The following is a 22,941-nucleotide window of genomic DNA, read 5'->3' on the forward strand; positions in this document are numbered from 1 at the left end:
AAAGAACATTTCCTTTCCTGCAGATATAAAGACACTACCATCACTAAGAAATGTCTTCTCAGTCTTTTAACAACACAAATAAAGACACACTTCATTAACATTTTACCAAAATCTAACCCATATTGTAATAAATACATTACAAATACATGTTAAACATATAATAAATGTTGTATCTGCTGCTAGTTTAAGATATGAAGACTTATATTTCTATTCTTGCATGTTTATTTTATCAGGTCTATGTGGGAACTATGATGATGACATTAAAAATGAATTTACTGCAAGCAATCATATTATTGAGAATTCAGCTGATGAATTTGCGAATTCCTGGGTGGCAGGAACCTGTGAAGACAAGATACCAACGATTTGCACCAATACACCAAATGGTAATACCATCCTACATTTGCAAGAATAACTGAACTTAGTTGGACAGTTATCTGTTTGTGGCCAGTCAAATATTATTTTATATATTGTTAAAATGTAACAGTTTATTTGATTTGATTCAGGACAAACATAACATGTTAACATAACATGTCTGTTGTATATGTAGAGGTTTCCAGCTTTTGGAAGGTCAACAGAAATTTCACTGGTGTATTCTCTACTTAAAAATAGAGTCAATTTGAAAGATTCTTTCACTACATTCTAACACACTTACCTTACTAATATGTGTGGTTATACAAGTACATTATCTAGTGTTACAGACTATAATTTATTAACATAATCACCAATAGTTTTTACAGGTAACTTCTTCAAGATTAGCTCTCCTCCCTTTTGTTAAAATATACTATTTATTCTTGTTACTTGTGGGTTATACTTTAGGTTGAATAGATGCCTAATATATTGTTTAATAATGAAAATATGAAAAAAGAAAGGTGAAACAGTTAGCAAATGAAAATAATATAGAAATAGATGTTTTTAAAAGTAAGAAAAGTAATAACAATATTGATAAAAGGATAATAGAATGGGATCATAACACACTAGGATAGCAAATAAAGAAAAAGGATGGAAATATACATAAAAAATAGTACAGAGGTAGATAAGACTTAGAACACCATACACCTAAAGAGGTTGCTACTGGTTTCTGATACCTCTGTATGCTGCAGAAGCAAATCAATGGATTGTAACATGTGCTGACTTTATCAGGTCGGATTTTTCAAGCAGCATATTTATTTAAGTCCCATGTGTGATGAATAAAACAAAAGATTTTGAGATGTGTGTAATTGATTGACATCAGTACTATAAACATTTCAGTCAATATGCATACAGTATCTTTGAACAAGTAACCTGAAGAAGGCTCCACGGCTGAAACGTTGTGTTTTCTTTCTTCTCTTTTTAGCATGGAATAAACCTATTACTTGTTCCTTTGCAGCCTACACATGCTGACACAGCTACCCACCTGAACTATATTGTATCTATGACTATCTCATTACTAAAATATAATGGAATTCTTGTCTTATATACTTTTTATTTTATGCAACAGACTTATATGGAAAAAAAAACTGTGACTATATCAAGGACCCTACAGGGCCATTTGCTAAGTGCCATGATTATGTGCAGTATGACAACTATATCAGGGTGAGTTTTTTTTTTCTTTGCACTCTTTTAAGACAATGAAGTAACTTAGCAGGTATTCTGAACAGGAAATATCACAATTCAAATATCTAGTAAGTGATTGATCCTTTCTGCCAGGAACCCAAAAGGAACAGTGGCTATTGCATCTGCATTCACCTACAAAGGTCTTAGAGTCACTTAAACATAACAAACAGAAGATATTGGTGAGGAATACATTAGTAGGTGTACAGCTTTGCAAGAAGAAAGGCAGGACAAAAGTGGAAGAGTGTCCCTATTCAAAACTAGCAGATAAGCAAAAAAAAATTATAATTTAGATAAATATTTTTTTAGAATCAATTTATCTAGTGACTTGTTTTATATTTATACAAGGTGACTGGTTACCACTGTGCTAAGTAGTACTTTTTTCCTCAGCCTGGACCCCAGTTAAATATGGTAACCCCAGGCTGGCACTGTGGTGCACAGCGGCGCATTTTTCGTTTTCCCTTTTTGTTCTTATTTTTACGCTTTTTGTGTTATTTTCAGTTCTTGTTAACCTTACACCAGTACTTCTGTCCCTTAGTATGGGCGTTGACTAAATACCGGTGCTTGCTGCAGCTCCTCCCATTCCCATATTGTTACACATGGCGCCCAACATAGGGCCGCAGTTGAAGAGGTTAGCAAACCTCTTGCGAAGCGTATTCTCACGATGGCTGCTTCAGCGTTCAGGTCTGTTTCTCTAGGCTGGATCCCGCTGTTTCAAGCTGTCCCTTCTCTCCCCCCCAGTGTTCTGGGCTGTTTCAAGTGGTCCCATGCTGGCCCGAGTGGTTTCAATGCTCCCTGACCCCACTGTTCCAAGCAGTTCCCCTTTTTCTGTCCAGTCTAGACCTGGATTTCACAAGACGTTTTTATTATTTTGGCCTGGACCCTGCAGTAAGGTGGCGTTCGTTTGTTTTTTTCTTTTTCCCAAAAGAGATGATTTTTCCCCTCCTCGCTCTTCCACACTGGACTCTGTTGAATAGGGTAAGCCCAGCCTGGATGCCATGGTGAACAGCGGTGCATTTTTCTTTTTCCCTTTTTATTCTTGTTTTTGCTCTTTTTTGTGTTACACACACCGGTGCTTCTGTCCCTCAGTAGGGCTTCAACAAAATACTGGTGCTCTCCACGGCTCCTCCCACTGCCATATCGTTACAATCATTAATTGTTTGTTTTTTATATTTCCCTATATTATGATTCCTTACATTGTGTAGACAATGAAAATGATGTCAACACAGACATCTTAAGCTTTTTTGATAAGCATCTTCTAGAATCTCAGTGTTTCCAATATAACCTGACTAGTTTACTAACTATACTGTAATATTCCCATGTGACAACATAATGTAAGTTTATGGGTAGAGGCAGGAATGTGAATGAGGTGTCACAGAGAGTTATAGAATAAAGTGTTTGTTCTTGAGCAACACATTGTTGTCCTGGATGCTTTGGTCATACACAAAGCATGTAAAATAAAACAAAATATATAATAGAACCTAGATTTAGATTATTGAAAAAGTTTACAAGCAGCAGTAATCCTAATATACACCACTTTGGTGTCTACTAATTATGTCACCACAATTTAAGCATTTAACTCCTAACTGTACTTTAAGGCTTCTATCAGTTAACAACAAGGTTATGGACCCCGGGCTCACACTTGCTGAATACCATCTGAGAATATATTATGAGAACCTTAAGGACCCTTCTGAAAATCCAAATATACAGTACTTGGTAAACCTAAATAAATCACTGAAGATGCTAAACTTGCCTACTCTATCCTGTATATCTGTCTAGAAGTTCACCTCTGTCCTCTTCTAGATAATGACTAAAAATAGTCAAAATAGACCAAATGGGATTCTTGGGAGAGTGCTGGATGAAATCATTGGATCTATATGGGCTATTGATTGAGCTACAGTACACAGTAGTCCTTATCCATTTCATGATAGGATAAATGTTCTTATGGAACAAAGCAAAGTTTTATGCATTAAAAGATAAAAAATGTAGTTCTACATGACATAAGGCATTAATAAATAATATGCATCATTTGTTTTTCAGACCTGTGAAGAAAGTGTGTGTCAATGTGCTGAAAATGTTCAAGATTGCTTGTGTACTGCTCTTGGTAACTATGCCAAAGCCTGTGCTGCCCAGGGAATAATTGTGGAAGAATGGAGAAAAGATGATTGCAGTATGTTCAATTCTTTGTTATTAATTTTAATAAACAATTACCTGATTCATACCATAACAAGGACTAATTACCATTAAAAATCACCTATTACTGGGATGCATAAAATCACCATTGTTATTTAACTTATGTGATAGGGAGCTAGTCATCATATTATATCTTACTGTATATCTCTTGTGGTATTGTTTAATATTTCAGTTGTGCCATGTCCCAAGAACCAGAAATTTGAATACATCATGACAGCCTGCAATCGTACCTGCCGTTCCCTCTCTGTGTACGACTTTACGTGTGAAGTCGAAGACGACCCTGTGGAAGGGTGTGGATGTTCAGAAGGCTCCCACATGGACGATGAACAGACCTGTACATCAACATTTCAATGTCCGTGTTACCATGGAAATGACATTTATAAGCGGGGGACTTTTGATATCGCTGGATATCAATCCTGGTGAGTCTCTTCACAGGGAGAGAAAGTCAGATTTTAAATTCGTGTTGCATCTCTTAAGAGACTTTGAGAAATATTTCTTTGTGTAATATGTTGATGACAGATATACAATATTTTTACACAGCTTAAAAAAAATCTGATTTTATGACAAAAACACTAAGCACTTTAATTATTAAACTATTTATAAATCTATAGCACGTGATACTGTAAAAGCAAAAAAAATAAGTTATTTTTTTTCCAATCATTAATGTGAAGGCAATCTTTCTGTCACCAGTGTATCAAATTGTCCCTTTAGTATAAAAACTCTTTGCAGAGACTTTCAATTGTGCATTTTTGTATTTATTTATATAACTCTATTGTCCATCTGTAAAGGTGGAACTTTGTCTTTGGATTCACCCTAATAAAACTACAAAAAATAAATAACACTCAACATAAATGAAATACACCTTAAGAACAAACAATAGTCCAAAACATGCAACAATACATACAGTACGCATAATAAGGTACAGTAGACAATACATCTCACTCTGCCCATGTATTACACTATATTGATACAGCTTCATACAGCATACAGTCACTTACAAGAACTGAGTTTAACACACCAATTGCAGAGGGAACAAATTATTTCTTGTATATATTTTTCTTGGCCATAGGCATTTAAAACGCCTCCCTGAAGGCAACAGTTGAAAATGGGAGAGAAGATGGCGGGAGAGGGAGGGATCATCAAAGACAAGCTGAGCTATTCTTTGAACTGAAATATAATATACTGTAGCTCTTTAGGTTGTTTCTGTGGTTGACCAATTATTTGGACCATACCATGCCTTTGAAAGGGTTTTGTACAGATACCATATAAATATAATTGTATCTAGTGAACTTTGAAAATATGCTTACATTTATCAGTAGTATTAATATATTTAATACTTACTGTACATATATGCTAGAAATCTAATGTTAATTTTAAATGTAATTTCAGCAATTGTGAAGATGGGATACTTGACTGCAGTCCTAAACAAAGTAAGATGTAATTCAAGTTAAAATAAAATTACTGAAAAGTTATAAATAAAAAAAAAATATTTAAACATCATCCATCCATTTTAACTGCTTTATCCAGCACAGGATCACAGGGGAGCTAGAGCCTAATCCACAAAGCACAAGGCAAGATGTACACTGGATGGGACACCAGTCCATCTCGGGGAACAAACAGATAAACACACACACTTACTCTGTACTAGGCCAGTTTTTCCTAGAAGCTAAATAACCAGTTAGCCCTCAGACTAAGCAAAGAAATCTGAACAAGTTGAAGAAACCTATGCAAATATATTCAATAGCTCTTGAGATAGCACGCCAGGAATTCAAAATGCCAGAATGCAAACCACAATTGAACTTCATATTTTATCAAATTGAATCATATTGAACAATATCTTGTCTTGTATAATATAATATTATTATTTTTATAAACCAGTTGATGACCAATGGTTGTATTGATAAAACAGCAGAGTGTGATTGTTTAAATGTAGTAAGTTGTCTACTTGATACTCAGTCAGTATTCCTGAATTTGGTTGAGTAGATTTCCTTTGATGCTGAGATAAAATGATAGTCATAAAAAATACTTTAAATTTCGATTTAAAAACTCTATGCAGATGACACAGCATGTTAAAATAATTAGAATAATACAAGTAAGCCTAAACTAAAATACAAACTAAATTCATTTGACATATGTGTAACCAATAAAGTAGCACAGGATGTTAATGAACTCATAATCCTAAATGTAAATCTAACTTGTTCTTAAGAATAATACAGTATAAGATGTAAAATGCAAACTACATTTTCTGATAAGCTCATGGATTGTAACAATATCTTGCATTGTAAAACAAACTTTGTTCATGAAAGTCAAGTCTTTCTCCTAGTCAGGTTAAATGTTCCATATATTGCAATACTGAATATATATCAATGCATGTTATGTATTTTATACTTTCTACTGTTATTTTTTGCAGATTGTACAAAGGAGAAAATTTTTGTTTACTGTGCTCATTCTTCTGTAAGCACAAGTCAAAAGACATGTGATAGTTTAAATCTGCCAAAGGTAAGTTCTGGTAAAGCCAAATTAGGTGGTGAAACAGTGAAGTTCTTCTGGACTATGTTTTCACATGCTTGAGTGTCAACTGAGGTAGAGAGCTTGTTTGCAGTCGCTAAAAACTTAGGGTTCTCAACTTAAGTGAGATAAGGTGAGTGTTGAGGCTTGAGAGAAACATTTTGAATAATCTTTTATTCAAATGAAACGAAACACGTGCGCCTTAGCTCTATAGCTGATGGCATGGTACTGGGATGAATGAAGGGGAGTCACATGACAATGTAATACAAGGCTCTTAATTTGAAGCTCAGGTGGTGCTCATGAGAGACATTCTCACGTGACAATCAGGGAAAGAGAAATAATTTAGATGGGTAACCTTAGTGGTGTTAGTGGCTCTCCAGTAGTGAAAAGGTGAAGTTTCCTTCCACTGTGTCACAGTGGGGATGATTCATTTTAATTGTTTTCTATTTTACTATCAGTGGAATGTTAACATACTGTATGATGCTGCTTTTAAGAATATATATAAAGTTAGAGGGTAGCATGATGGCTCAATGATTAATACTTCACCTTTGGAATGCTATGTCTCTGGGTTCAATTCCTGGGGTGTTATCTGCATGGAGTTTGTATGTTCTCCCTGTGATTGCTTGGGTATCTTCTGGATGCTCCAGTTTCCTCCTACAGTACAAACACATGGTGGGAGGTTAGTTGGCATCAGTAAAAAATTGTCTTGGTGTGCGTATGTGTGTTTCTATGCCCCCTATTGCTGCTAGGTTAGGATCGAGCTCCCCCATGATCCCGTCTAGGATTTCCAAATGAAAAATAGTGCTCAAATTTATCCTCTCAATTTAATTTAAATACTTTCATATCTTTTTTCATTTAAATTCTATCAGAAAAATATATTGTAAAGATCCCACTGCCCAGTGAAGCCTGCAGCAGATTGAAAGTCATAAGCTGAACTCACATGCTGCATGAGAGAAAGATGAATTGGGAACTGTACAGGAAGCATGCACAGCTGGGAACTGCACAGTTAGCACACAGTCAGGGGAAAGTTAAGCACTGCTGCGTGCAAAAATGTACTGGGTTGTGCTGAAAGTATACAGTACATACTGGATACTGAAAGTATACATACTTAGCCGCAGGCTGTGCAATGGCAGGAGAGTTGGGAACGTTGAGAACACAGGTGGTGTGGTGCTGCAACGAGCTCTGGACTCCTTGAAGTAGTAGAGTTCTGCAGACAGGTAGAGACGATAGTTCAGATCTGTGGTTTAGAAGGCTGGGGTCAAAGCTGGTGAATCCTGTAGTGTGCTCTCACGAGGCACCAGTTCTGTAGGGGTTTGGGCATTTACTGGGACAATTATTAATTGTGGCAGAAAATCACAAAATGATTCTTTTAATGGCCTTAGAATTCAACCATGCGATATAACTCAAACAACGCACACACACAGGTACTAATACACGAAGATACATTTATTAATACATAGAATATGCATGTAAACCTAACAGATCTTATCGTGAAGGTTAGCAGAATACAAAAGATATATATTCATTTAGTTACGAAGAGTTACATATACCAAGAGGACATACGTTCGGTATATCACTCATTTAGACCGTTTCGTAATTGAACTTGGTTACAACTTCTACACTAGATACTCGAAACAAGTACATAACTCTTAGGAATTAAATTGATATCAACTGGTTGGGATAACAATTGAATTCTCGAGGTGTAATGCAGTGAAGTTGAATACTCATCCAATCTCTGGGGATTCAGATCCCACGTGGGTTACTCGGCCCTACCAGTTCCTGATTGGCTAAAGATGAGTAACCATGCCCTCTGACCTTGGGGTTGTAAACCACTTGGATGAGGCTCTCCCTTGGAATCTTGCAAACTTTTAGGTGCCAATGGATGACCATTGATCATGATAGCCAGGCTTAGCTAAGTGCATCCCCATTTGGGAGCTGTCCCTTATCAAAAGAAAACATCTTTAAATCAGCCTGCATGAATAGCTTCTCTGTGGCTGCACCACAGAGATGACGAGAGAGATGGGGCCTTACTGGCAAGGGAGCAGAAAACTTAATTCCTGTATTTTAATAAGCCTTGCCGCTACAATCCAAAAGCACAAAGGGAAAATTCTATGAAACAAAGTTGAAGCAAACCAGGGTCCAAGCTGAGATAAACAATGTGGAGATACCAAGACAAGGATTTATCCGGGAATGAGGTTGAAACAAAGCAAAGGTCAGGAATCCAACATAGTAAAATAGGACAGAGAAATTAAAACAAGATAGAGACTCTGAGAAAACAAGCTCAAGATACCCAGGGACAGAACTTGATCACAGAGTCATGATCAGCATCAGAGTCCTTAACATCCCTGTATCACCTGAATCAGGTGAGTTCAAAACAGTCTCCAGGTGATTCATGTCTCCTGTCAAATTGTTGTTCATGGCAACTGAACATGTAGGTGGGTGGAGCAGTGGCTGGCTGCCAAAGTGCACATTGCCAAAGAGATCGGTGTGAGCATGACATTTATCAAATACATTATATATATATGATATATAGTGGTCCTGCTGGCACATAATGCCCGCTGCACTTAAGTGGTGAACTGGGTTATTTCAACTATCACTGTAGCTTAGCATTACGTTGCACAGTATGAAACATTCTTAGATCTCATTAAATTTGTATCATACATTTTTATTGCAGTGATAAAAAATTAAAAATAGTATATTTTAATATTGTTCTCTTTTCTAGCATACCAGCGAAGAATGTCAGAGTGGCTGTTACTGTCCAGAAGGAAAATATGAAGACCATAATGGAAATTGTGTTCCTCGTGAAGGCTGCACATGTACATATGGTGGTGAAGTGTTCAAACCTGGAACAGACATAAAAAGACGCCATGGAACTTGGTAAGTATAAAACAGAGTATCATAGGTGGAACTGAAAACTGTAAGGTGAGTTGTCAAAACCTACAATGCAGGGCTCATTGTCACATACAGTATATTACTTATTGCAGCACATGTGAGGAGGGAAAGTGGAACTGCATTAAGATTCCTAGCCCTGGGAAATGTGAAGTTTATGGAGATGGGCACTATCAGACATTTGATTTAAAATCATACAGATTTGATGGGAATTGTGAATATACTCTTGTGGAGGTAAGTCAATGAGCTCAAGACATTTAGAACTTGGGGTATCTGTTGTATGTATCACATAAGAATGTCTTTGAGATTTGCTCTTTAAAAAAAGATAATGTTCAGAATTAAGATTTAGTACTGATGTGAGTATTTTCCACATTTTACACTTTTTTTAATGCACAGATGAGTTTGCTTATCCTTCTATGTCTCTTCATTTCAGGATGACTGTGGTAATGGGAATGGAACTTTTGAAATCAAGGCAGAGAGTGTTCCCTGCTGTGATGAGGCTCTGACATGTTCTCGGGCTATTGTACTTGATATCAAGGTGTCAACAATTGATTTATTGATTTTCAGCCCTTAGTCTCTACTATTTTTAATTTGTAACTTAAATATGTTTCTTTTAATTTCAACAGGATCAAGTTACTTTAAAATTAAGTGACATGAATGTGACCATAAATTCACAAAATCCAAACTTCTGTGAGATTAAGCCTGTATACTCAGTTCACACAGTGGGGCTTTACATCATTATCACAGTTCCTAAACTTGGAATTACCTTGGTGTGGGACAAACATACCAGAGTCACCATCCTTCTGGCATCTAAGTGGATTGTAAGTGTGTTTTCCTTGCTGAAAATCCATTGTTTAATAATAAGGTTTTTTGTTGTTTTGCTGGTGAAACATCATCAGTAACGTAGTAGAAACATTTCAGTCACTATTTAAAAAATGTCAGTTTATGAATAAATGATTAGTGTTATTTGAAGATACCAGAGTATTTTATTGTCATATGACGTGGTTTCTGAAAGATCAAAGTTTGGTCTTCAAAAATATCAGTTATAAATGATAGTTTGATTTTTATTGAATGTTAATGTATTTATAGTTATGATGTTAATGATTTTGACTTGCATCACTCTTCCTTCCTTTTTTAATTTGTTCTTTCTTTTTAATACAAAAATGTGAAAACTAAATATGGAAATCTGTTTGAAATTATAATTAAATCATAGATCCAAATAGTAATTTTAAATTGACCATTACAAACTATTAATATGTATTTTCATATGGGTCACTTCAATCTATATTTAATATTAAAATAGTGACAACTACAAATACTTATTTTTCCCCTTTTCACATTAATTATTATTGCTTGATTTGCAGAATAAAGTGTGTGGTCTCTGTGGAAACTTTGACTCAAATGCAAAAAATGACCTCCAGACCAGATCAAAGCTCTCAGTGACCAAAGAACTAGAATTTGGTAACAGCTGGAAAACATCTGGTGCTGCTTGTTCTGATACAGTGAATGAGACATTCCCCTGTGAGAGACACTCTTATTGTTTCACATGGGCTGAAAGGAGATGCAGAATTATTCTAGAGAAAACATTTGAAAAATGTCATAGCAAGGTACTGTAAAATAATGCATACATGTTTGTTTAACTGGGGTATAAGTACTACATTATATATACAGTATAAAGAAGAGAATATTACTATTGGTCAAGATGAAAGTGGTTCATATACTGAATGCAAACACCTGTACATTTTATTGAATTAAGGGTAATATGTTGTTCATTATCCATTAATGTATTCAAGATTTTTTTAAATTTCGAAATTAACTGTTTGAATGCATATAATTTACCAGATCTCCAAACGAAACATTTCCAAAATAGAAAAGCTAAAACTGCTAACTGCAAGCATGAAAAAAACCTAAGGAATTGGCAATGATTATTGGGGTATACTAGGAAATTTATTTTCTGGGATATTCAAACAAGTCATTTGTGCTTGTTTGAAAGTGACAGTAGATTTTTTTTCATTTAATGTACCTTGTGCAGAGAGATCTGTGCAACGTTTGAGGATTCAATCACTTGTCAATATTGCGCAAATTTATTACTGTATATAACATCTCTACCAGAGAAGTTTATTTCAGCGACTGATACATCTTCAGTGTTTGGAAGTTTATCATTTTTAAATTATAACTGTGAAAATTGCTTTTAACAAACTCTTTGTCTTCATACTTCATTGTCCTATGTGTTGAAGGCAGAGGAACAAAATTACTTTATCCAACACATCATGAACATTTATGAGAGTTTCAGAACTATCTAGACAGGTTAAACCATTTAGTATATCTGTCCAACAGAGACTTAACTGCTTCCTACTTTCTTCATGCAGTAAAATAAATATATATTGTACTGTTTAACACAGGAAGTTCATATTGTAGGAACAGAAATTTAGTCTTTATCCAATATACTGTATGAGACGAAACCAGAAGGGGGCCCAAACCAGAAGGGGGTACGCCCTTTTAGATTGACTATGGTACAGTATCTTCTCAAAGCACCTGGAAACTATTTTGAGACTGAAAACACTATGCCCCCTATATTCACACTTATGAGATTAAGACCCATTGCATTCTCTAGGTATCTAGGCGTTTTGAACAAGGAGCCCTCTATTTTTAACAGGTTTGAGATCTTTATCAACTCAAGTTCTTAGTAATTCCACAGCAACTCAAACACTCCAGTGGCTATCAATGAAAATGAGGTATATTACTTCCTACAGCTTGGTGTGAGGTTTTCCGGATAGCTGTCCTCATCTGTCATCTTCAGATGAGTGAGCCATGTGAAATTGTAGGACAACCAGCTGCTTAGTGTTTTGTGAATACTATTGCATCTCATTTTCTAAACAAAGGGCCAAAAATAAATTAAAGTTAAAAATAAACAATGAACTAAAATTAAGGGGCATGAATGGAGTCTAGAGAAAGATTTTTTTAGACAAAAATTGTACTGCTCGTAATAGGGAGAGGTATTCTCACAGACAAATTGTAAAGAGACACAATATTTCATACACTATCAGTGAAATACTTGGAAGCACTCTTTATTAAGATGCTAATGAAAAGAATTGTGATCAATAAGAACTAGGCACATAAGAATTATAAGGAAAAACAATTAGCAATATTATAGCCCTACTCAACATTTATGAACATTTTCCAACGTTTCAGCATTGCTGTAGTATTTGCAGTATGGCAATTTTACTAACATACATATCCAAATCTGTCTTCACCTTTTTATCTGTTAAATTCAGGTGGACCCCAAGTACTATTATGATGTGTGTTTGCAAGAGTCATGTTCCTGTGAGTTTGAAGGCAAATTCCTGGGTTTTTGCACAGCTGTGGCTGCGTATGCTGAAGCGTGCAGTGAGGAGGGTGTCTGCATCCAGTGGAGAACCCCTGACTTGTGCCGTATGTCTCAGCTATTTCAGTTTTTTGTCTAAGATTATCTACTTATTAAAATATAAGTAGCAAAGTTTGTCTTAAACATAGAATGTATAGTACATGATACTAGTAGCAAAAGTTATCTACCTATGTTTATTCATTTTAAACTGTTTCAAAATCAAATGCTGTTTCATGTCGTCATGATATTATGAATTTGTCTACAACAGCTGTGCTCTTAAACTCCATTCTTCTAGGAATTAAACTGATTTATAAAGAAGTAAAAAACAACACTTAAAGTCTTTTTATTTAAATTGATGTAGAAATATCCTTTTATATTTAATTTTTAGATATATGAAAATGCTTTGTTCTATTTTTCTAGCTGTATATTGTGATTATTATAATAACCCTGGAGAATGTAGCTGGCATTATGATCCTTGTGGTAAAGTGAAAACATGTGGAAAAAACAATAAGTTCACTGGAAAGCTTGAAGGTAAGAGTGACACTTCCAATTGTTTCAGTTACACGTCTGGGCTGCCTCTTTTCTGCTTAGTTTTCAGCTTACTTTTTATTTTTAGTTATTTTTTTAGTTTTCTTTCACTAGTTCTTTGGATGAGCCATAAAACTGAGGTCCTGACTCTCTGTGGTCATTAAGAATTCCAGAGCATTTCTCAAAAAGAGTAGGGGTGAAACCCTGGCATCCTGGCCAAAATTCCCATTGGCCCTTACAAGGCATGGCCTCCTAATAATCCCCATCTATTAATTGGCTTCATTACTCTGTTCTCCTCCCCATTAATAGCTGATGTGTGGGGAGTGTTCTGGCGCACTATTGCTGCCATTGCAGGTGGATGCTAGTGGTGGTGGTGGAGGGGAGTCCCCATTGCCTGTAAAGCGCTTTGAGTGGAGTGTCCAGAAAAGCGCTATACTGTTTAAGTGTAAGCAATTATTATTATTATTATAGTATGATTCTTATGCTTATATATGTTGATAATCTGCAGTTATTTGAGAAATTCATTTTTAGAAAGGTTATAAGGAAGGGCATTCTGCCTACAGCATCTAGCCTGTTTGGTAGTTAGTGGTTAAATGATTGGTTACATTAGTTAGCATTACTGCCTCACAGCGCTGCGGCCCTGGGTTCAATTACAGATCAAAGGCCCTATCTGTGTGGAGTTTGTATGTTCTCCCCTTGTTCATGTGGGTTTCCTCTGGGTATTCCAGTTTATGGTTAGGCTTCTAGAATAATTAGCCCTTGGTGTGAGTGTGTACAGTACATGTCTCTGTATGTGTTTGTGTGTGCCCTATGATGGACTGGCATCCCAAGCAGTGTACACTTCTACCTGTTGCTTGACGGCTCCCCAGTGGCAATGAATTGGAAGAAGTGGTTAGAAAATGGATGGATGGATGATACAAAAATCTCATACAGCCATTTTTTAAAGGGGGATTACCTTCAAGAACATGGCTGGGAAACTTGTTCCAGACTCTTCAAACTTTTTGTGAAGTAGTGCCTCTTGTTCTGTGTTTGAAATACTTTTTCTGCTCTCCATTTGTGTCCCTGTCCTCTGGTTCATCTCTTCGTATTATCTAAATCCTAAATTAATCATATCTCTAGATAGGTTGCATCATCAGAAAATGTGTCCAATATGTTACAGATAATGCACTCTGTATGATTTCAGTGTTTAAAAGACAGCAGTAGGCTCAGAACTAAACTCTAAAAAAATGTTTACAATGCTCAACCAAAAAACTTTCTGTTGCTCAAAGTGTTTACCCACAAAATATTTTAGTTATTTTCTCAATGTCTTAAAATGCAAAGGAGAATATTTTATAAATGTTTTCTATTAATAGTTCAATTCTTTGGAAAGCAAGTTTTTTTTGTTTAAGACAAGGATCATTACAGGAAAGGTTTCTTTAATAAGCTTGAGTTTATATTTCACTAGATGTTTTGATGTACTGCATCATGATGTACTACTATGATGCACGTTTATTCATGGAAATAAAGTTTAACTGAAATATATATATATAAATGCAATTGTTGACTGTTTCTACTGTATATATTTCTATGTAGGCTGTTATCCAAGGTGTCCAGATGATGCACCATATTTTGATGAAAACACAATGAAATGTACTACTTTGGGAGACTGCAGTTGTTTTTACAATGAAAACATAATTGAACCTAATCAAACCATGGAAATCTGTGGTCAGACATGGTAAGTACATTGTACCATAGTTCAAATAAGCAGCTATGTCAGCATGTGTAGGCTGTAAGGGAACAAGTAAAGGTTTATTCCATGTTGAAAAGAGAAGAAAAGAAATATTGTTTCAGTTGTGGAGTTGTGGAGAGAGGAATATTTTAATAAATTGGAATAAACCTTACTTATTACATTGTAATGTAATCGCTGCCGTACATTGCATTTGTGGGCCAGTAGTTTGAATGTTTTCAGAATTTCCCAAATCAATGCCTCAGTATTGCAACAAGAAGACACCGTTCTCCCCACTGGAGAAGACTCTCAATAACCACACTAAGGAACAACATTTTTTCCTTAGGAAACTAATCATCTGGAATGCTCTCTGGCTACAACTCCCATTATATCCAAATAGAGAGTTATTCACCTCCTCACCTCAGCAGCCTTTTAACCTATAGTGGTTCCTTGAAGCTGCCTGTTTTATATTCCACATACAGCTACAGATTTCATTTCCACATACAGCTATAGGGTCTGTAATCCTCAAAACTCAAACCACCTCCAGGATTTACACTAACATTACACTATAACACTCTTCTAGGGGTTATAATCACAACCCTCTTTCAGGGAAGGGGAGACTCAACTCAGTCTCCCTCTTTCTTATTAACAAATAACCTAAGCTTTAAACTGTTATTTAATTTTAATTTGTAATGAATCCTGATTAACCTAATCTCAATAGCTGATCCTGTTTTAGCATTTCTTGTTTACACTTAATTGGTATATCAATGACTGCACTAATATCTTTTTAAAGAACACTAAAATTGTGACCTTAATAAACCTTGTCTTGTTAAATAACCTTAAATCCTTTTAAAATGTGAAAATCACTCATAATGATTGCTGCATCATAATAATTTATTAATATTCAGTGAACATTCTTTTGATAGAAGGACCGAGACTTGCTGGGTGATACACCAAATGTACTGTATTTTAATAGAGGACTGAATTATGTCTTATACATTTTTAATAGTACTGTCCCACTGAAATTCAAGTTGTGTTTTAGGAGATAAATGAACTATATATTAAAAAGAGAGGTTGGAGAAAATCTGCAAAAGCATGATTATCTTTCTGTATTTACTCTACTATGGCAATTAAAGTAACTCTAAGATGCATGTCTTGCTCCAGTGGGAAAAGTGGGAGTTCTCAAGTGGAATACTTGCAGTCACTTGTTTACACTGACAGAACCATGTAAAAGTTATGATGATAGAGAATGAGAGAGAAAACATCATTAATAGTAGGCTTAGGTTCACAGAGCATATTAAGGTGTAGGGTAAAGTGTCAGTCCTTCTTTAGGACTTTCTAAAATTCCTCAATATAACAGGAAAAAACAACAAATACAGTCCAGAGTAAGATAAGAAACTTACCAGAATAAGGTTTTCTACTGAGCAAATCACTTCTTACAATATATAGCCAGGTATCAATACAGCTAACATACACCTTTCTCTCAATTATTAGAATAATTGATTAGAATTAGTCATTAGAATAATTGGTTAATTTGGGCAACCTTGTCCCCTTTAATGGTCAGGAACTTTGTGAGTTTGGTGTACACCATACAGAATGGTGGAAACATGTCTTGCCATGTTCAAAAGAGATTTCAGAGGACCTCAGAAAAAGAGTAATTGATGCTCATTAAGACTAGGGAGGAATACAAAACCAATTCTTAACATTTGGGGGCTCTATCGATCCATTGTCCCAGAAATATACAGTACAAATGGGAAATATTCAAGGTCACTGATCATCCTTGAAGATGTCACTAAGAGCAATTCAGAAAATCACCCTAGACGTCACCTAGAATTACGTCTAAGGACCTCTCTCACTGCAGATAATGTTGATGTTCGTCCCTTGATTAAGAAAATACTGAATACAAGTGGTTTACATAGGAACAATGCCAGAACAAAAAATGTTGCCCATCTAAAGTTCTCCAAAGTGCGCCTGGACAAACCCAGTGGACATAAAGTACTGGAAGAATGGAAAGACGACTTCAAAGTTTACATTTCTGGCCACAATTAGAAACATTTTGTGTGGAGAAAACCAAACAAAAAAATACCCTTGCAACAAGAGAAGGCATTCCAGCCATCGAGTATGGAGGTGGGAGTATTAAGGTTTGGGGCTGCTTTGCTGCCTCCCAACTGGGGTGGTTTGCCAACAGTGACGAATCCATTAATTTGGTATGGTCATCATTAAATTATGGATGAAAATCTCAGGCCATTGATTTGTCAACTGAATCTGAGTTGAAATTTGCCTGTGCAGCAAGGTAATGAACTTAAGCATACTCGTAGATCTACAAGCAAATGGCTAAAGAAGAATAAGCTTCAGATTCTGGATTGGCCAAAACAAAGTTCAGACCTAAACCCCATTGAAATGTGAGCTGAAGTGAGCGGTTTGTGCATGGAAACCCTTAAATGTCACTAACTTGAAGCAGTTCTGTAAGGAAGAAAGGTTCAAAATTCCTAAAAGCTGATATGAAAGACTGATAACAGTTACAGGAGACATTTACATACTTATTTACACACAGATATTTACTGTTGGATTACTGGTTCATTAAATAATTCAAATATGTTTGTTTTACATAATAATCAAATTATCTTCATCTTAAATAAAGATTTAATTTTAAGTCTTAAATATGCAAGAATACAAAACAACCTAGGAGTTCATTTTCTCAGTTATGTAGAATCCTGTTTAATCATTTGGATGTATTAAAATAGAGACAGTCTATACAACAAAATACTGTTTGCTTCATCTAAGCTTTAAAAATAGAAAAAAAAGAAATGTTACTTTATCAAAGAAAATCCTTTCATTGTTACAAAACAAAAAGGAACTGTTGCGTGGCAAACATAGGACTATACGTGGATGCAGACTTTTTAATAGAACATTTGTGCATTTACTCAAGCTAAATATACATGCTTGATGTGCCCCTGTGTATTTTCTCAGTTCATGCTAATATTACTCTGCCTCATTCTCTGTTACCTGTTTACCGGATTTATATAGAGCATATTAGTTTGCTATTTTTTGTTGGTATGCTCTACTTTTCCAAGCTTTAATATAAATGCATTTATTATCATATTTGAGATTTATCAATCACTTCATTCTTGTCATTTCAAAAGCAAATAAACTACCACAGATTAATCAATAATTTTGTTAGCCCATCTCTAAAAATAGCACAAAAAAGGTCTATTTTTCTTAATTTTCTAATTTATTTTTCCTAGATGTTATGAATCTACAAAACTCTCTTAAGATGTGTATAATCTGTGTGGAAATCTGTGTGTTTACACATGTTGTAAAAATAGTGTCAAAATCTAAATTTAATCATATTTTATATTACTAAAGGATATTAGATCAGCATATTAGATTATTCATGTTTATAAAAAATATGTCGGGCACACTGGATTAAATATTTATTACTAATGACACAACACAAACTAAACAACACACAACATAAACATACCTCATACAAGTTATACTATTTGCGAAACAGGTGTCTCAAAGGCCTAAGTCCTGAACAGGCAGAGAAAACCCAGACACCTACCAAAGTTTGAATCCTATATAACACCTAACAGACCAAAAAAATAGAGATAAACCTGCCATCTGCACTAAACAGAATACAACTTAGACTTAAATCTCTCTATATATAAATGTGGGGATGTTGCTAAAATGAATAGGGAACCTACAGGTATCTCTCTATTCTAAAACTGCTTTCACTAACCAAGAGAGATCATTTTTAACCTAAGGGGTTTTCTATATAGTAAATTAGAGTTTCTTAAAAACAGCAGAATGTCAAGCTCATTTACCAGGGTTCAAATACTTAACCTGGATCTGACCTTAAAATCTGATCAGAACAAGGATAAACCAGACAATTCCATTTAACAGTTTATCTCTAGTACCAGTACAAGTCAGTAAACACTTCAGTTACTTTCTTGCTTTGAAGCTCCTGAGAACTACTAATGTTAATTTTGTCCCTTTCGTGAGAGACCTCAATAGGCACTTCCAATAACCTTAAGAATATATTAATATAAGACGCCTTCATTTTTTGTTTTTCTGAGATTGATTAATATGTCTATTTTATGTCTGCAGTTATTGCCTGAATGGAACACTCCATTGCAGTAAGTAAAAAAGAACAACTTTTAATTAAAACAATAGAGGTCTTCTCAATTATTTTTTAAAACACAGTTTTAATCAAAATCTCAGAAAACAGTTAAACAGCAAAAATCATATTTGAGATTTTCAAAAACACTACGCGCCCCCCACAAAGTGATCTGTTGTTTTACTGCTGTTGCTCTACTGTTTACTTTATATGGAAGCCCATTTCCACCAGGGAGTAAAAAAAAACGCGCTATAGTATCTCAGAATTCCGACTTAGTATCTCAGAATTCCGACTTAGTAACTCAGAATTCCAACTTTATATCTCAGATTTGCGACTTCGAAATAGCCCATATTTCATTGTCTGTCCTTTTGTTATTGTAACGGATTCGGGTTCTAGGGCTTGTGCCCTTGCCGCTCCCACCCTAGTTCGTGCCTCACTGCATTAGCAATTGCAGTGCCTCACTGCAATTCTATGTTTTTCTGAAAAAAAAAGATTCATATTTTCACATATTTTCATTACTTATATTTTGGTGTGTCTTAATTGATATTTTGTTTCAGAACATAATGGTGTTAACTGTACTTCTTTTATTCTTTGCTAGTACCAACAACAACACCACCAACAACATCAACAACAGGTGATTATTAATACCACATAATTTGTACAGAAAAAACAAGTGTAGGTTTTACTACTGTAAAATGTATTTGAAAATTATGAAACAGTATTTGTTTCCAAAATTATAGTTAGTATTAAATAAGAATGAAAATTTCTCTGTTAAATACCAAATTCTATGTTTTTCTGAAAAAAAAAAGATTCATATTTTCACATATTTTCATTACTTATATTTTGGTGTGTCTTAATTGATATTTTGTTTCTGAACATAATGGTGTTAACTGTACTTCTTTTATTCTTTGCTAGTACCAACAACAACACCAACAACATCAACAACAGGTGATTATTAATACCACATAATTTGTACAGAAAAAACAAGTGTAGGTTTTACTACTGTAAAATGTATTTGGAAATTATGAAACAGTATTTGATTCCCAAAATATACTGAGTATTAAATAAGAATGAAAATTTCTCTGTTAAATACCAAATTATATGTTTTCTGAAAAAAAAGATTAATATTTTCACATATTTTCATTACTTATATTTTGGTGTGTCTTAATTGATATTTTGTATCTGAACGTATTGGTGTTAATTGTACTTCTTTTATTCTTTGCTAGTATTTACAACAACACCAACACCAACAACAACAGGTAATTATTAATACCACATAATACAAGTGTAAAATATAAGTGTAGGTTTTACTACTGTAAAATGTATTTGAAAATTATGAAACAACACTATTTGTTTCCCAAAATATAGTAAGTATTAAATAACAATGAACATTTCTTTGTTAAATACCAAATTCTATGTTTCTCTGACCCACAAAATTTGATTCCTGGTGATTAGCTGCTCAACTCTTATGTCATAGGGAAAGGGGACTACAGTATAATAAAGATCACATGCTAAGCGTTGTTTGTCCATTTTAAATATAGAAATGAATAAAAGCATCAAAACTGATAATCTTCCCATACTGATTTTTTACCAATTGATAAAAAGCAGCATTACTGTAACAGTCAAACCTGAAATCTGTTTCTAAATTTGATTTAAATATGAAGTAGGACAAAAACTATTATGATTTATAAACATTTTGGGATTGAACAGACTAACGTGGGAAACTAAAACAGCAGGAGGGCTAGCATACTCTTGGCCATACTCTCTCCAGCCCCTATTATAAGTATTTCTTTTTCCATAGATTTTCTTTCCAAATGAGTAACAGTAGAAAATAAAAGTAAAAAAGAACAGTTAAAGCACTTAGGAGTTGAAATACCCCTAAGTGATTTCTGTTATCACTGACATTTGAAAATAGTAATCCAAGATCAGTCCAACAGAACAAATCTAGGAAAGACAAGTTAGGGAAGACATCCACCTTAGAATCACACCATAGAATCATACACGTTCTTGAGTGGCAAATTTTCACGTGGCTTTAACAATAAACAGAAATCTGTTTTTTTCTATTTCTCCAGAGTTAAAGCCTCTGGAATATAAAACTAGTCTTTTTACCCCCCATTTAAAGGAATGGTCTGAATGTTTCTTAATAGTGCGGTACTGAATTAAAGGTCTAAGAAGGTATAAAATAACAATTGTTAACCAAAGGGTTTCATAAGATGTTAAAAATTGTAGCTAACACAGCTAAAGGCATGCTATATTGTGTTGTCAATATGTGGGAAGTGTCACATCAATGTTTATTATTTCAGATGCAACTCCACCATAGAACTTTAATGTTTTAAAAGAATAGAATAAACTTTATATTTATTACAATACATATTTTCATTACTTATATTTTGGTGTGTCTTAATTGATATTTTGTTTCTGAACGTAATGGTGTTAACTGTACTTCTATTATTCTTTGCTAGTACCAACAACAACAACAACACCAACAACAACAACAACATCAACAACAGGTGATTATTAATACCACATAATTTGTAAAGAAAATACAAGTGTACTGTAGGTTTTACTACTGTAAAATGTATTTGAAAATTATGAAACAGTATTTGTTTCCCAAAATATACTGAGTATTAAATAAGAATGAAAATGTTTCTGTTAAATACCAAATTCTATGTTTTTCTGAAAAAAAAGATATATATTTTAACATATTTTCATTACTTATGTTTTGGTGTGTCTTAATTGATATTTTGTTTCTGAACGTATTGGTGTTAACAATACTTCTTTTATTCTTTGCTAGTACCAACAACAACAACACCACCACCAACAACAACACCAACAACATCAACAACAGGTGATTATTAATACCACATAATTTGTACAGAAAAAACAAGTGTACTGTAGGTTTTACTACTGTAAAATGTATTTGAAAATTATGAAACAGTATTTGTTTCCCAAAATATAGTTAGTATTAAATAAGAATGAAAATTTCTCTGTTAAATACCAAATTCTATGTTTTTCTGAAAAAAAAGATATATATTTTAACATATTTTCATTACTTATGTTTTGGTCTGTCTTAATTGATATTTTGTTTCTGAACGTAATGGTGTTAACTGTACTTCTTTTATTCTTTGCAAGTAATTACACCAACACCAACACCACCAACAACAACAACACCAACAACATCAACATCAGGTGATTATTAATACCACATAATTTGTACAGAAAAAACAAGTGTAGGTTTTACTACTGTAAAATGTATTTGAAAATTATGAAACAGTATTTGTTTCCCAAAATATACTGAGTATTAAATAAGAATGAAAATTTCTCTGTTAAATACCAAATTCTATGTTTTTCTGAAAAAAAAGGTTCATATTTTCACATCTTTTCATTACTTATATTTTGGTGTGTCTTAATTGATATTTTGTATCTGAACGTATTGGTGTTAATTGTACTTCTTTTATTCTTTGCTAGTATTTACAACAACACCAACACCAACAACAACAGGTAATTATTAATACCACATAATACAAGTGTAAAATATAAGTGTAGGTTTTACTACTGTAAAATGTATTTGAAAATTATGAAACAACACTATTTGTTTCCCAAAATATAGTAAGTATTAAATAACAATGAACATTTCTTTGTTAAATACCAAATTCCATGTTTCTCTGACCCACAAAATTTGATTCCTGGTGATTAGCTGCTCGACTCTTATGTCATAGGGAAAGGGGACTACAGTATAATAAAGATCACATGCTAAGCGTTGTTTGTCCATTTTAAATATAGAAATGAATAAAAGCATCAAAACTGATAATCTTCCCATACTGATTTTTTACCAATTGATAAAAAGCAGCATTACTGTAACAGTCAAACCTGAAATCTGTTTCTAAATTTGATTTAAATATGAAGTAGGACAAAAACTATTATGATTTATAAACATTTTGGGATTGAACAGACTAACGTGGGAAACTAAAACAGCAGGAGGGCTAGCATACTCTTGGCCATACTCTCTCCAGCCCCTATTATAAGTATTTCTTTTTCCATAGA

General features: G+C 34.2%; 1 protein-coding gene across 1 annotated transcript in view; it reads left to right on the top strand.

The window, feature by feature from the left end:
* muc5e (mucin 5e) overlaps nucleotides 1-22,941 on the top strand; it is a gene marked incomplete at its 5' end in the record, with an annotated part of 107,096 nt that overhangs the window by 14,816 nt on the left and 69,339 nt on the right. Inside the window, 15 exons of the mRNA XM_088922604.1 lie at nucleotides 234-383; nucleotides 1,481-1,572; nucleotides 3,631-3,760; nucleotides 3,956-4,202; nucleotides 5,173-5,213; nucleotides 6,194-6,282; nucleotides 9,014-9,168; nucleotides 9,276-9,414; nucleotides 9,614-9,718; nucleotides 9,807-10,001; nucleotides 10,545-10,787; nucleotides 12,456-12,612; nucleotides 12,965-13,075; nucleotides 14,645-14,786; nucleotides 17,067-17,070. Of these exons, the coding sequence (XP_088778730.1) occupies nucleotides 234-383; nucleotides 1,481-1,572; nucleotides 3,631-3,760; nucleotides 3,956-4,202; nucleotides 5,173-5,213; nucleotides 6,194-6,282; nucleotides 9,014-9,168; nucleotides 9,276-9,414; nucleotides 9,614-9,718; nucleotides 9,807-10,001; nucleotides 10,545-10,787; nucleotides 12,456-12,612; nucleotides 12,965-13,075; nucleotides 14,645-14,786; nucleotides 17,067-17,070 (2,000 nt within the window). The remainder of the gene's footprint in view (nucleotides 1-233; nucleotides 384-1,480; nucleotides 1,573-3,630; nucleotides 3,761-3,955; nucleotides 4,203-5,172; nucleotides 5,214-6,193; nucleotides 6,283-9,013; nucleotides 9,169-9,275; nucleotides 9,415-9,613; nucleotides 9,719-9,806; nucleotides 10,002-10,544; nucleotides 10,788-12,455; nucleotides 12,613-12,964; nucleotides 13,076-14,644; nucleotides 14,787-17,066; nucleotides 17,071-22,941) is intronic.

The sequence above is a fragment of the Atractosteus spatula genome, chromosome 8, assembly GCF_055471065.1.
Source record: "Atractosteus spatula isolate fAtrSpa1 chromosome 8, fAtrSpa1.hap1, whole genome shotgun sequence".
In the NCBI taxonomy this organism is placed as follows: Eukaryota; Metazoa; Chordata; class Actinopteri; order Semionotiformes; family Lepisosteidae; genus Atractosteus; species Atractosteus spatula.